The sequence below is a fragment of the Empidonax traillii genome, unplaced genomic scaffold (assembly GCF_003031625.1).
Source record: "Empidonax traillii isolate 1590-97213 ecotype Southwest subspecies unplaced genomic scaffold, ASM303162v1 scaffold834:size519909, whole genome shotgun sequence".
Classification (NCBI taxonomy): Eukaryota; Metazoa; Chordata; class Aves; order Passeriformes; family Tyrannidae; genus Empidonax; species Empidonax traillii.
Genome location: NW_020956027.1, coordinates 430,750 through 445,260, shown reverse-complemented (window position 1 = coordinate 445,260; position 14,511 = coordinate 430,750). Strand labels below are relative to the sequence as shown.

The 14,511-nt window shown below is 34.3% G+C and overlaps 1 protein-coding gene across 1 annotated transcript in view; it reads left to right on the top strand.

Moving 5' to 3' along the window:
- Nucleotides 1–14,511, top strand: part of SLIT2 (slit guidance ligand 2) — a 114,543-nt gene that overhangs the window by 29,925 nt on the left and 70,107 nt on the right. The window contains exons 9-14 of the mRNA XM_027902066.1: nucleotides 7,443–7,514; nucleotides 8,135–8,206; nucleotides 8,743–8,814; nucleotides 10,706–10,849; nucleotides 10,979–11,142; nucleotides 11,910–11,933. Of these exons, the coding sequence (XP_027757867.1) occupies nucleotides 7,443–7,514; nucleotides 8,135–8,206; nucleotides 8,743–8,814; nucleotides 10,706–10,849; nucleotides 10,979–11,142; nucleotides 11,910–11,933 (548 nt within the window). The remainder of the gene's footprint in view (nucleotides 1–7,442; nucleotides 7,515–8,134; nucleotides 8,207–8,742; nucleotides 8,815–10,705; nucleotides 10,850–10,978; nucleotides 11,143–11,909; nucleotides 11,934–14,511) is intronic.

Here is a 14,511-nt window from a genome sequence, read left to right as displayed (position 1 = left end):
AAAATTATAGTATCAGTATACACTGTTGTCTGAGGTTTTCCACATTCTGCAGCAACTAAGTTAAGAAATGTCCCTGGCCCTGTTTAGTTGGTTTAATATTGCAAATATGGCCATTAATTTGGCAAATCTTTGCACGAAAACATACCTTTTACTACATCATAATTTTACTTGAAAGGTTTTGTGATTTGCCACTCCCTTTCATAAGTGAACCTCAGTTTAGACTGTTCTCCTGTGGCATCGATGATCTGAATACAGTTCTCTTGCTGTACTTTTCTTTGATCTTGGGAAGGTCATTATTCCTTAGCAGATTGTATGTTTACGTCCATTGCAATATACAACAAAGGAGTTTGTGTGATTATAAAAAATTTAGGAATTTGCTAAATCTTCATAGCTTTCATGTGGTGTAAACACACAATACTGATGTGAATAACAAAAAATGCGTTATCCCTGAGGCAACATATTGAATAGATGTGAAACAAGATTAGGTCAATTGTTAAGGTATTAGCTACTTCACCATAACATATTTGATTTGCCAATGCAGATTTCACTGAATTACATTTACATTATCTTTGGCATTCCTACCTTAGTATTTCTCAGGCAAAACTTAAAACATATTCCATTTTACTGCCTCAAAAGTGGATGGTTTTGCTAATTTGATAGCTAATTCTGCCTGCTTAACACACACAAGAGAAATGATTTGTCACGCTCTTACTTGAACGTCTTCCTAATCTGAAAATTACTGGTAAATGTGTTTAAAAAAAAAAAAAAAAAAAAAGAAAAGAAAGAAAAAAAATCCCATAACAAGCAAACCAGCTTTTTTATTTGAGTTGTCAATACGTTTTTGTACATATAACATCTAATCTGTTCTTTATTAGCATGTGTTCTATGCTGTCATTGTTCACGTCTTTGGCTTTCTTCATACCCCTGTGTCCTATCTTGAAAACTAATTAAATTTGGATGACAGGATAATATTAAGAGTTGAGAGGACATAGAGACATAGAACACAAAAACTAGACAAGAAACATATGAAACTAGTGCTGGTTTCCAGACGCTGGAAGTAGGTACTGGTCAGAATGAATACCATTCCAACCTTGGGGGTTTTGTGCAACCTTCTGGTGGGTGTTGAAGTAGAAGAGGTACCTTGAGGGACCTCTCTGATGCTGCCAAGGGAAAGAAAATAACTCAAGCATGGAATAAATGAATATTCTATACAGGACGAAGGGAAGCTGGAGAAGACCCATCTCACTCTTCCAGAAAAACCCTTATAGATCTCTGACAGCTGTGCCACACTCCAAAGGTGTTGTTCCTCTTAGATTTTATTTTCACATATGGCTCTTCACTGCTGATTACTTTTCCACAGCAATTATATTAGTGAAGTCATTCAAAAGAAACGATGGATACTGATTTTTCACTGTTTTGTGTTTTGTCATCTATCAAATGCTTTCTTCATCAATACATTTCTAAATACATGGTAAAGTAACTAACCACATATTCTCAGTTAAAATGTTTTGATTTTTATGGCTTATTCATGGTGTAAGTTTGTGTATTGCTTAACGGGTAATGACCACTCATGCCACATTGTTGGTCTCACACAATGGTCTCAAGCTGGTATTTCTGCTCATTTAGAACAGGTGGACAAGTCTCTACTTGTGATAAACCAAGGGTGTACCAGGATTATATCTTTTTTGTGAATTTATTACACTTACTCTGAACAGCTTGGCTAGGTTTTGTAGTATGAGAACTCTCATAAAAAAATACGCTAATTAGAGAGACTTTAACTTGACTCTAGGTGACTCAGGCTAATTACACTGGAGCCACACTGACAGAAGCCAAAGTACTGAGCAAATAATTAGTTAACAAGTGGTGTATTTTGCCTACACCTGAATCTGTAACAATGAAGGAATGTAAAGCCTATCATCATTAATGGTGCTCTAGGGTTCAGAGCACAAGATGGCCCTTTCTGTAATGAAAAATTAAACAAATGCAGGTTTGAGACTTAGTTTTGAGTAAATGCAATGAATTGTTTAATAGCTTTAGAATGGCAGTTCTTGTTACTTTCTTGATGTAATGCAGACTAAAGAGTCATCTGTCATTTAAAATCAATCCCATGAGGATTTATTTGATAGAACAATTAGATTTTAACAGTTTGGCAGGCTTTAGGGCAACATTGACAATGATTCTTTATATGCAAATATTTAGGAAACTGTCAACCAGATTTATTAATCAGAACCTGAAAGTAAGAAGTGCAAGTAATGTAGTCATTCAAAATACATCTTTTGTTTTGTTAGACATGGATGATATCACAGATTTCAACAGAATTCTTTTGCTGCTAAAGTTAGAAGCAACATTTAGTGGATTTAAGCACTCTGGAGGTGCAGTTGTTGAGAGAGAAAAAAAGATACTTTGTCTAATAGACTCAAGGATTCTTTTAGCAGAGGGAGACCATTAATGTTTCCTTATTTTAAAAGCAAACAGAAAAAACATCCAAAGCCTGGCAGATGTTGCATAGGATGAGAGATGTGTTGGCTGTGTATTGCAGTTCTTCAGATTCAGGAGCTGCACTCAATCCCATCACTGAAATTTATTTTCTGGGTTTTTGACAGCTGTTTTTGCCATTTATTTTAAAAGCAGATGGGGAAAATGCAAAGAAGAGCTGTCAATTTTATTACCATGTATAATCAGCATCTGTGCCATACATCAGACTCATTGCACAGCTTACACTTCCTCTCTGTAGTAAAATTCTTTTGGGATTTCTTGGTGATCTTCTTGAAAGACTTTTTGTAAAGTAAAAGATACTGGAACTAAAAATGTAGATTAATTAACTGCTAAAGCCACTATTGTATTGTCCACATTTACTTAATCAAGATGTTATGTTCTGATTGCTTAATTATAAAATATACAGCTAATTTGCTTATTCATATTCAAATTCTTGTTTTCGTAAGCAATATGTTTTGGTTCATTTATTATTACAAAATACTTGTTAATGTCTCTCATCCATTTACATGCACTTAGGTACAGAACAACTCTGTGCAGTTTTTTTTTACCATTTTCTACTGAGCAGGCTTAGTATCTTGTACCCCATCTGCATGATTTAAAGTAAAAATGATTCTGTAGAGAACAGGGTGTTCGTAATTCCCAGTCTACCCTCTTTCCTGGTGCAGCAGTCTTTCACAGAAATGGCTTTTATAGTGGGGAAAATAAGCTAGTCTAAAAGTGTCAGTATAAATAAGCATGTTGTCTGTCTCTGTAAGTGCGGAAGTAGTAATCAGTAATGGTGTGCTGCAGGCTTATAGTAGAGAACAGCATCCTCCTGGAAAGTGTCAAGTGATTTACATGTCACAAGGCTCTCAGGGGACCGTGTGGGAAGAATCTGTCTACTGGCTGGGGACCTACTTTGATTTGATTTGATTAGGTTGGAAGTCACAACTGCAGAAGCACCTTTGTTTCTTAGAATAGTAAATGGTTGTACATTGCAGTGTCTGCAGTGATAAGCAGAGGGGAAAGATTCCAAATGAGAAATGTTCACAGTACATTTCCTAGATAGGAGAGATTAGGGAATAGTCTTCAAAAAAGGTTTCAACCAGTTTGGCAGCATTAAAAGACAGTAAAACACTTATGTATCGATGCAGGACTTCTTTGAAGTGAACCACTAAAAGGAGCAGCAGACTTAATACTAAGAACATTAATTAGTGTTTGTGTGGTGATGGGCAGAGTACTTTTTGTACATGAGGCATTGCAAGCTTTGATGAAGTATATACTTAACTGTCTTCCTCCATTATCTTATCTTATTAAATATGCTACTAAAATTGACAGTGACTTTTGGAAAAGAAAAACCACCAAAGCACTGTTTATGATACATAGATGTTAATTTAAAAGATAGAATGACTTCTGGGATGACTTTAAAAGGACATGTTGTGCGCAAGATTTAATACAAGTTTCATGGAAAAATACTGACATGAGCCTTTTGTTCTTTGGTGATATAATGGTACTTCTTGCCATGTCATTTGCAAGCACTTAATAGCTGACTTTTTCAGCAATAGATAACTGCAAACCATCCTATTCCAGAATTAAAAATGTTTCATTTAATATGAGGCATTAATATAAACGAGTTTTTAATTACCATGAGTTTTATCAGTGGAATGCAAATTTCCTTTAGATATTAGTCTATCTGTACTTCCTGACCCTGGAATATATCTAATTAGATTTTCCCTGGAATAGTGGATGCAAATTTGCACTCTGTGAAATTCAGCTGATTCTATGAAGATAAAGCAGAAGATTAGAGGATAATAAAGCTGGAAAATGTGAATTTGATTTACTTTCTTTACAGACAAAGTGGGGTATAAAAGATTTTTCTTCTGTATTTATATAATCTTATTTTTCCTTTCTTATGCTAATCTCATTTTCTAAAATGTGATGTATTTCAGTGTGTAACTCACTTTGGCGTGAGTTAAGAAAAGACATATTTAGATGATCATACTATAAAAAATCCTTTATCCAGAAGAGCTTGTAAATTCATCCCAGCACTGAACAGTCTGTCTACTAGACTGTAAATTTTTTACTGAAAGGAAATGTTAGGTAAAGTTGACATGAAGTTCATTTTCATATCTACCAGTGAATTGGTAACTTCCTCTACTAGAACTGCTAGAAAATTAGCTTGTAGAAATACACTGTAGCAGGACTTCTTCAGGTTTTGCCTCATGTAATTTGTAGAGAAATTGGACACAGTAAATTAAATGTGCTATTCCATCTTCTCGTAAAAGCCGCCTCCTTGTATCCTGTAAGGTACTTAGGTACTTCAGTTTATAGAATTAATATATATTTTTAATTAAGAGAGTAAACTTTGTGTCTTCATACTTTGGAAAATACTTTGTGTCTTAATTTAATGCTAGACCTTGCATTACACATCTTATTGTATTTAGTTAAGGTAATTATATATTTAAAGATATGTGAATGTAGACTGGAACACTCCAGCACCAGATTAAAAATCTCTACATCATGGACTGATAAGCAGAATTTATAAATGATGCTTGTGATAGCCTCATGTGGGAGCATTGCTGCTGCAGTATCTCTTTTTTCCCATATACTCAGAGGCATTTTGCCCCAGTCTCCAGCAATCCAAGCCCTTTTCTTTAATATGGCCTAATCCTTCCCTGTCCTTTTTACCAACCACCATCCCCTTTCCAGTCCTCTGGTTACACCCTGTGTGTTTTACTGTGCAAGTCTTTGGCTCGTTTTCAAAGCTCCACATCTGATAAATGTTTGGTCAGGTTATCCCTAGTGGTTAGGCAGTTGACTGCTGCCAAATAGTGTGTGTAACAGGAATGGATGGATGGCAGTCATGTTCTTCAGGGCTGGGTTAATTTGGTTTCCCAACTCCTTCCAATTGCTGAAGTGAGAAAGTTTTATTATCTGGAGGTTTTACCTCTCTTTGATTTAGCCACTTGCATAGAAAACTGTCTAGAAAATAGACATGCATAATCTTTATTTCCTGGGAAAACTAAGCTAAAATTGTAGGGTAAGAACAGAAAACACTTGGATTTGGCCTAACTTGTTAACTTCAGCAAGTTTTTATCTATTCTGATGTTTGCCTTCTGCATCTACCTAGGTTTACTGACGACCAGCGACCTTGCTGCTTTGTAACCTGGTCAGCATCCTGGTCTGGTGCAAAATATTTTTCATGGGTCCAAAAGGCTCAGCCAAGACAAAGGAAGAGTATGAAAGAGTATCATGTTTATGGAAAAAGTTATCAGTCTTGTGCCATGGGATTCACTTCAGTGTGTAAATTTTACCTGAAGTCTATAGCAAGGTGGCAACATTTTCCTAGTTCAGTAGCTTTTTTAAAAAAGGACTCTGTGTAAAACAGCTTTGAAGAAGTGAGATTTTGTGTGTAAGGAAGTTTTTTCTGGAGCTTTTGGGTTTTTTTTCTTGGCTTCTTTGTAACCTATTTAACAGCAAATTCTGCTAAAGTAAAGTATGATTAGACTAAAGAGATTTTTGGCATTAAATATATAAGTGTCTCTATCTGAACAAAAAGACTACATGAAATCAGTGAAAAAATCTTCAGTTCAGCTATATCATGATCTCTTCAGAAACTTTACAAAAAAAACATTTTTTGTTAGGATATTTTCTTGGAAAACTTACTCAAAGTATATGAACTTATTAGTTACGCTGCACACACAGACAAGTATGTTTCTATCAGTGCAAAAGTGAAATAGAAAACAGTTAATAGGACAAGGGTAAAAAAGAAAGAAATAGGCCAATTTTCTTCCATCTAGATTTAAAAAGGCTCTTTCACCTTAGATTTTGAGTCAATGTCCTTGTCATTTAAAATAGTGCAGTAAATTTAGAGATTTTTGATTCATTTTATTAAAATAGATTTTTGGTATTGAATGTACATAGATCATACTACAACTTCATGAAAGGGGGAAGTAGAAAGCTTATTAGATAAAAATGATATATAGTTTGATATCTTGCCTTTTACTATTGTACTTTTTGGTATAATAGTTTTTTACCTTATGGCTACATAACAGAAATTTTTGCACTGAGAAAACCATGATACACTGTAGTATGTAAAGAAGTTGCTTCTATTTTAAATGTGCTTACTCCTGAGTCTCTTTTGGCTTATTGGCATGTGGTCCAAAGGTCTGTATCAGCATAGATTTCCCGTACACAAAGCTCTGCATGTTCAAAACCTTCTTGGAAAACAGTTTCTATCAGCAGATTCACACTTGCAGTATGGGAAGTTTCAATCATAGTCACTATACATTCAAAGCAAGCGTGGCCATTAACATTAACCCCCATTTTAGATTAAAATACTTGTTTAAAGAAGTTAGAAATGTAGCTGTGCAATCTTTATAGTACATCTTAAAGAAAATGTTTTACCTACTGTATCTAAAGAAATTATTTGTACATATTTTAAAATATGGCATTTGCCTTACTGCAGGTAGAACTGTATGCTATACATTCTGTGGGAACATTCATCTCCCCTTTCCTGTGGTTTGCATATTTCAATTCTCTCAATGAAGTCTTTAGACATTTATAAATAAACTGACTATGCAAATTGCTATATGTGTATAATACATTGGGAATCACTTAATACCAAGTCAGGTTTGAAATTTTAATTACAATTCTATCTTAAATTGTAGAAAAATCTTGTGTGCTCTGAAAATAAGTTTTCTTTCGATACAAAATCAAGATTGGGTGCTAATTTACCTTATTCTCTATAGATTAAAGGGTTTGACAGATTTTTTTCATTATGAAAGAATGAAAGAAATGAAAGAAATGAAAGAAATATTATACTGTTATGATACTGAAATAATATACTGAAAAAGAAAGCAAAAGTAGCCTTCTTTGTTGAAGTCTATCCCTTCTAGTTTCTTGTGACTTCAGATTCCTGTTTGGCCTAGGTTTTGTATTTTTACATTAATCCTGTTCTTTTGCAGACGGTTAGAACAAAATTCAATCAAGGTCATACCTCCTGGAGCTTTCTCCCCTTATAAAAAGCTTCGAAGAATGTATGTACCAAATAATTTAAATTTTTTATTTTCACATATATGTATGCACACATATACATAATATATCTACATAAAAAGAAAAAAATCAAGTCAAGTTGAGACAGGGAAAATACAGTCAATGTGTAAGCACTTAAGGAAGTTTGACTGCTAGAAGGTTAACTGATATGATAGCCTGATTATTAAGAATATATTTGTCATATTAATAAAAATTGGGTTTTTACCAAATATTGAAATTGTTTAATATGGTTCTGCATAAAAGCAATATACTGCTGCAGTGAAAATTCTATTAAAAAATAAATAATGAGGATAATTACAGATTATTTTAAGGTTACATAGTCCCATAGCCATAGCAAGCAGAGAATTCTTTATAAAATGTACTTAAACAACTAGGAAAAGCATTTTTTGTTTCAAGCATTTGAAAGGTCTGTTTTTAACCATTCATTTTGTTTCGGTGCACTGGCAATTTTAGTGGGTTTATATTAAAATTCTTTGGCAGTGTCTCAAGTAAAAATTTTAATTTTACTCTCCCATCCATGCTTAATTCTAATTACATATTATCTTAATGTTTGGTTTTTTTGAAAAAAGCTTGAATTAATTAAATCAATTTTCATTTATTTCAGTGACCTGAGTAATAACCAGATCTCTGAAGCAGCTCCAGATGCTTTCCAGGGCTTACGTTCGCTCAATTCACTGTAGGTATCTCTTTGACCTGTAAACAGAAGGAAATTTCTCCTTGTTCTTAAAGTGAAATTATTTTGGCTTTTTGTCTCCCTGCAAAGCTTTTCTATTAATTCAATCAATTCTGAAACTTGTAAAAATCATTTCAGAATGTTAGTGATAGCTGAATATTGTTACAGCTTGACACTAGTAATGTATAGGGTTTTTATAAATATGTCATTTATAGTACAGCATAGAGCTGAACAAAACCAAACATGTCTTTAATTCCTCTGTTAGTTGTTCTTGCAAACGGCAAATCCACTTACCAAGGTCCCTCGGTGAGGCTGTAAGCAGTGAGGTGCTGATTCTGCAGAGAGCCCTTTGGGCTCTACACCTTTTGGGAAAATGTGTGATCCAGTTGCCTCACAGGATCACAAGGATGTTGCAAGTATTAAGCAGTTGGCATTAAAATCCTTTCAGGAAAATGAGAATTACTTTATTCTTGAAGTCAAAAGCCCATAGCATATGCCTTTCATTATGGTGGTTTTGTTTGTTTTTTTTCCTGGTACAGAGTCCTCTATGGCAATAAAATTACAGAACTTCCGAAGGGCCTATTTGAAGGACTCTTTTCTCTCCAGTTGCTGTGAGTATTTTTTTTTAATATTTATTCTATTTTGGGACCATTCAAAAGGGTAGACATGATGAGAGATTTACACCTGAAGAAGAACTGACAGGAAATCCTATGTGTAAGATCAAAGTATAGTAAAATCAAATTCTGTTAAAGCCAAAGGAGTTAAGACCGTTGTAGGCCAGCTTGCCATTCCCCCACAGATGTGATCATATTAGTTAATGTCACAGCCTAAAATGATTAAAATTAAATTATTCTCTTGTGTGGAACTTCTAAGGATAAAACCCGTAAGATACGATACTGTCTTGCCTTCTAAAGAACAAACAGCTTGTATAAAGATGTGTGCGAACCATAGAAGGAGTATTTGTGTATTTTATAAAGAGAAGATATGTGGTAGAAATGCAGTGTAATTGTATTTCTGGTTGTACCCGTGAAGAAGAGCATTGCACCATAATTTCATTGGTGACTTAATGTTTTCTGACACTGCGGTTCTTTGACTCCGAACTCTAGCTGCTGCTTCCTTTAGGACTTTGGAAATTTCCATGTGTAATCTTATAAACCATTGCTCTTTAGATTTAATACTGGAATAAAGAATATCATGGTGATGTGTTTATCAAATATTGTCAAAAATTAGCAGAAGAGGCTGTGTAGTAGTTGTACTGTGTAAAATAAATTTGTGAAATAGACTGTAAAACAATAGCGGTGTTTTTGGAAGAACTTGTCCCAGACAAACTGACTTGTTGAGTTAAAGAGTATACTTAAAGAATTTAAAACTTCTTCCCACTTGTTTAGAATTATTTAATGGCAAGACTTCACAGTGCAGTGGTTGGCAAAATGTCTCTTATTAACAACAAATTGAAGATGGCAAAACAGTAAATAGATACTTAAAAAATGCAATTTCTAGCACCACCTAGAGGTTTGTATTTTGATTTATTTTAGTCACAAAGTAGTATAGTATTGGGCAGGGAGGGTATGATTTCTTTTTTCCTTTAAAGATGTTTTAGTTATAAAATATATTTCTAATTTGGTCTAAAACAAAACAAAACAAAACAAAACCAGAAAAAAAAAAAAAGAAAAAAAAAAAAAGGAGGGGGGAAAGAGACCTTTCCAAACTATTCTCTATTAAAAAAATGTCCATGGTTTAATATACATTGCATCGACAGTACATTTCAGTCTAAGTAAATTTCTAGATTGTGACGAAACTTCTTTTCAAAGCACTGTGGTTCAAATTCACCATTTCTGGCTCAAAATGGTAAAAAGTAAAAAATTTTTGGTTATAAAAATGCGTGGGGTTGAATGACTTTTTTTTCATTTCAAAAGGAGTTGGTTTAGATTGCCTTGTTTGTTTTGTCACTAAAAGTCTGGGAGGTACAAGGAAGAAAAGGTTCCCTTTGAAGATGGAGAGGAAAAAGGATCCAAGACAGATTTGGATATATTCCATACCACCAGTTTTTACTACAACTCTGTTAATGCGGCAGCATGCTGATTAGTAACATATAATTAAAAGTGCCACTGCACATCTCTTCCAGCTCATGAACACAGTGTTCCTTTTTTGTTTGTTTATTTGTTTGGCAAAAGGAACTAGTTTTCCTTGCATATACTTGATTTTTTAGGCTTGTTTCTCTGCACAGATGCCACACACACACACCTTCTACCAGCACATAGAAGAAATGTGCTTTTAGCTGAATAAATGTACACATTTCAACTCCAAGGTGGACACATATAGGAATATGTATCACTTAGATAAGACATTTCAATTCACCGAAATGCCTTATGTCACTATCAATTATTATTTGTTACTACATCTCCTGGTAACAAAGGTGCAGAAAGACTTATCTGTAAAAAATGCTGAAGCTGTAACGTGGAGCAAATTCTTTCAATTTTATAATTGTCTTCCATTAAACAGATTACTGAATGCCAACAAGATCAATTGCTTGCGAGTTGATGCATTTCAGGATCTGCACAACTTGAATCTGCTTTCTTTGTATGACAACAAGCTTCAGACCATCGCCAAAGGCACTTTCTCACCCCTACGTGCGATTCAGACCTTGTACGTATGCTCTTGTTTATGGTTGTCTTTAGAACGACTTCATATTCTAACACGCAGTAAAAGCACTGGGTACTACTAAGACCAAAGGGAAATAATGTGTGAAATTATTGGTTTTTTTCTTCATGAAAGGCATTTGGCTCAGAACCCATTTATCTGTGACTGCCATCTGAAGTGGCTGGCGGATTATCTTCATACAAACCCCATTGAGACCAGCGGTGCCCGTTGCACCAGCCCCCGCCGTCTGGCGAACAAAAGGATCGGCCAGATCAAAAGCAAGAAATTCCGCTGCTCAGGTAATTTTCTTAGTTCAGCTGCTATTTTTCCTTTATTGGTAAAAAAAAAGAAAAAAAAGGTGATTATATAAGTTCTAATGAAGCCAGCTGGCTCTTTATGGAATTATTAAACATCGCAGAATCTTTTTTAGTTCTTTGACTAAAGGGAGGGAAATCATGGAAGTCATAGACTATTGGGTCACGGAACATTACTGTAGTTAACACATTTGGCACTATTCCTGAGTAGCATTAAATCTAACAAAATAAAGGCAATATATAAAACTTGAGAATGAAATGCTAAAGTTATTTACTACAAGTATCACCAACATAAATCATTTTGTAAAATTTCCACAATGCTCTGGAATATGTGAAAGATCTAAAAATTCCTAAACTAAATATGGAAACATGACATATTCATTTTATACAGGGAGCTTGCCTCATACTGAAATTTACTGTTTTCTTTTTCTAATCTTATTCCATTTCCTACTTACATTTCTTTAAATCCTAACTTTTGTCATATGGTATCCAGCTGTTCCAGGTGCATTTCACATTCTACGATTTATTCAGTCTCAAGTGCAAATACCAGATGAAAACTGTTTCTTATCCATGTTCCGGATACATTTATGACTATTCACACTTTGTTGTTTATCAGTTCTCATTGTAAATACACCTTTTTTCACTTAATTATCTGTAGTTAACTGCAGTCCATACTTAATCTAATAAAACTCATTCTTTGCTTGCTGACATTCAGGTGCATCTTCTATTTTTTTTTTTTTCTCTTTATTTAGCTAAAGAACAGTATTTCATTCCAGGTAGGTTTGGCTCTGCAGTAAGATTGACTAACTGCAGATATTCTCTCCCTTTACCCCTAAAAGCAAAGTCTGTTATACCTTTTAGGAAACTGATGCATGTGTATTAACATTAGTCGATACCTGTAGCTACACGTAGTTTTCCTTTGTAGAATACTAGTAGTTCTGTTTTCTGAATATAAGAGCTTAGCATGCAGCTCCATTTACCTTTTTTTGTTCTCACAAATTTGCACACAGCCTACCAAAATTATACCTATACTTGAATTACTTAGAAGATTGCACCTGCTAGTTCATATATTAATTGATACCTTTACTTGCCTTGTACCTTGCCTTTCTACCGCTACTGTTTTTAAAATGTAGCTCCTGAGCTGCTTTTAAACACAGGAAACCATGCTGCCATCAAAGAGCTAGCACAACTCTAAAAAACCAAACATTTTACAAATGAACATTTTCTTGCCTTGCTTTCATGCTCTACACTGGCTGAGGCTACTGCTTGCTCACCCTCTTGTGTTTAGGAACTCACAGTGGAATGCTTGGAAAAGAAAGCTGATATTCTTAATTAGATGCATTCTGTGGTCACATGCATAGAGTGAATCAGAAATGCTTTCCCTTAAAGAAAATACGACTTTAGAGTTATGATGAAACAGTAATATTTACACACTGCTTTAAGCTACAGTAAGTCTGTGATATTTTTACAAAAGATTTACTGATGTTGGCCCTAGCTCAAAATGTATCTTTCTTTATTTTACCCTGCTTGTCAGTGGGTTCACTGATTTCTTAATGGAAAAAAAAAATCACTTCTATTATATTCATAGAAGATTATAAATGATTGACAAAATAAACAAGGAAATAACATCTATTGATGAATTACAGGGTGTGATTTGCAATCAGGGTTTTCTACCATAGTTTATGATCTAGAAGGATTTCTACAATAATTGATTATGATGCCAGTGCACTTGTTCTTTCAAGTACTACCAGGCATATGGTTATTCTGCTGTCATCTTAGTCGTTGTCTCTTTAGCTGGTAGGTTTAACAAATGCTGTGTGATGTATCACTTAAATTTTCAGCAATCATGTGAAGTTCTTCATGCCCTTATACTAATATGTTGGTTTGAATATGAAGAAAAGACAAAATGAAATATAAAATAAGGCAGCAATTTGTCAGCACTGGCAGCCGTGAAAATTTGTTTTAAAGCAGCATAAAACAGAGGGGGATTCAATTTCTCAAACCTGTAGTACCACTCAATTCTTTAATGAGTAGAACAGCTGTATTCCTGCCACAGAGTGACTTCTACTCAACCTTGCCAGCACAACTTTTGTCTGCATTGGAAGTGTTTTCTTGTCAGCAAATGTCTTCGCATGCTGTTTATATTATGGCCACACATGCTATTTAGGTTTATTTAAGTACCCGTTAAGATATGCTGTTCCTTAGGGGAAGAAAAAAAAAAAAGAAAGAAAAAGAATTAAATTAATCAAAAAGCACTTCTTGAAATACAGCTTTTTTACTTTCTCTTTCAGTCAGATGATCAGGAAGATGCTGCCTAAAAGTATTTTAGTTGTTGAAGGCCTTATCCCTGGAAATTTTAGTTGTTTGCTTCAAACTGCTAACTGGTGCACTCTGGGCGTAGGAGGAAAAAAACTGTATTTTATAGCCTTGTTTACTGAGTATTTCAAAGTGCTAGAAACACTGTACTTAAATAAATAGGATCAAATAATCTTAGCATTTCTTCAAAAGTGTAAATTTTTTTTTTTAAATATTTTATTGAGAGATCTTGCTCTGGAGGCACTATGAAGTCTTAGTTATAGTCATTTGGAAGAATAAAGGTTATAGAAGTATTAAATCATTTGTTTGGAAAAATATCTGCTAGTTCATAAAAATACTCTATATTAGCTTTATCATGTGTATTGCTAAGAGAGTTACAAGTGCTAGAAAACGTAATATGTGATGGCTGTTGATGGTGTTGATTACTCCCCTGAGTAATCTGTTTCTCCTATGTTTGATTTAGTAAGGATTTAAGTGGCATAGCATGTATATATGTTAAAGGAGCTACTTTCAAAGAATACATTCAAAATACTAAAGAATAATTCATGGGAGGCATCATCATCCTATATAAAATCTGTAATAAACCCCAATCTTATCTCCATTTTTAAATGCCACTAAAATCAATTATTTTTTCTCTCTGCTGAAGACCATACTCCTTAGTATGTTCTTCTAATCAAACTAAAGATGAATAGAGAACATGAGAGCTTAGTTCATGTTTTTGTCTTAATTGGGATTACTCTGTCTTTCTTTCCTTCTTGGCTATCTTTACTTTTGCAGGAGTTCACCATTTTGGCTGTAAGTAAAGTTCAGTGTCTGAGCTAAATCACAGTGTACCTCCCAGCCCCGATGCACCTTCTACTAGTCTCAGTCTTTTCACCTTTGTCCAAGAAGAACCCACAGGTCCTTTCAGCTTCTCTTTGTTTTCTTTGTCACCCACCCTCAGTTCCTTACTGGATGTTTTTTCCTGATATGTTTAGGATGTTTTCTTTGAGTGACTCTGGGAAATGGTGGAGGAAACTTTCAATGTGGTTCTCTTTT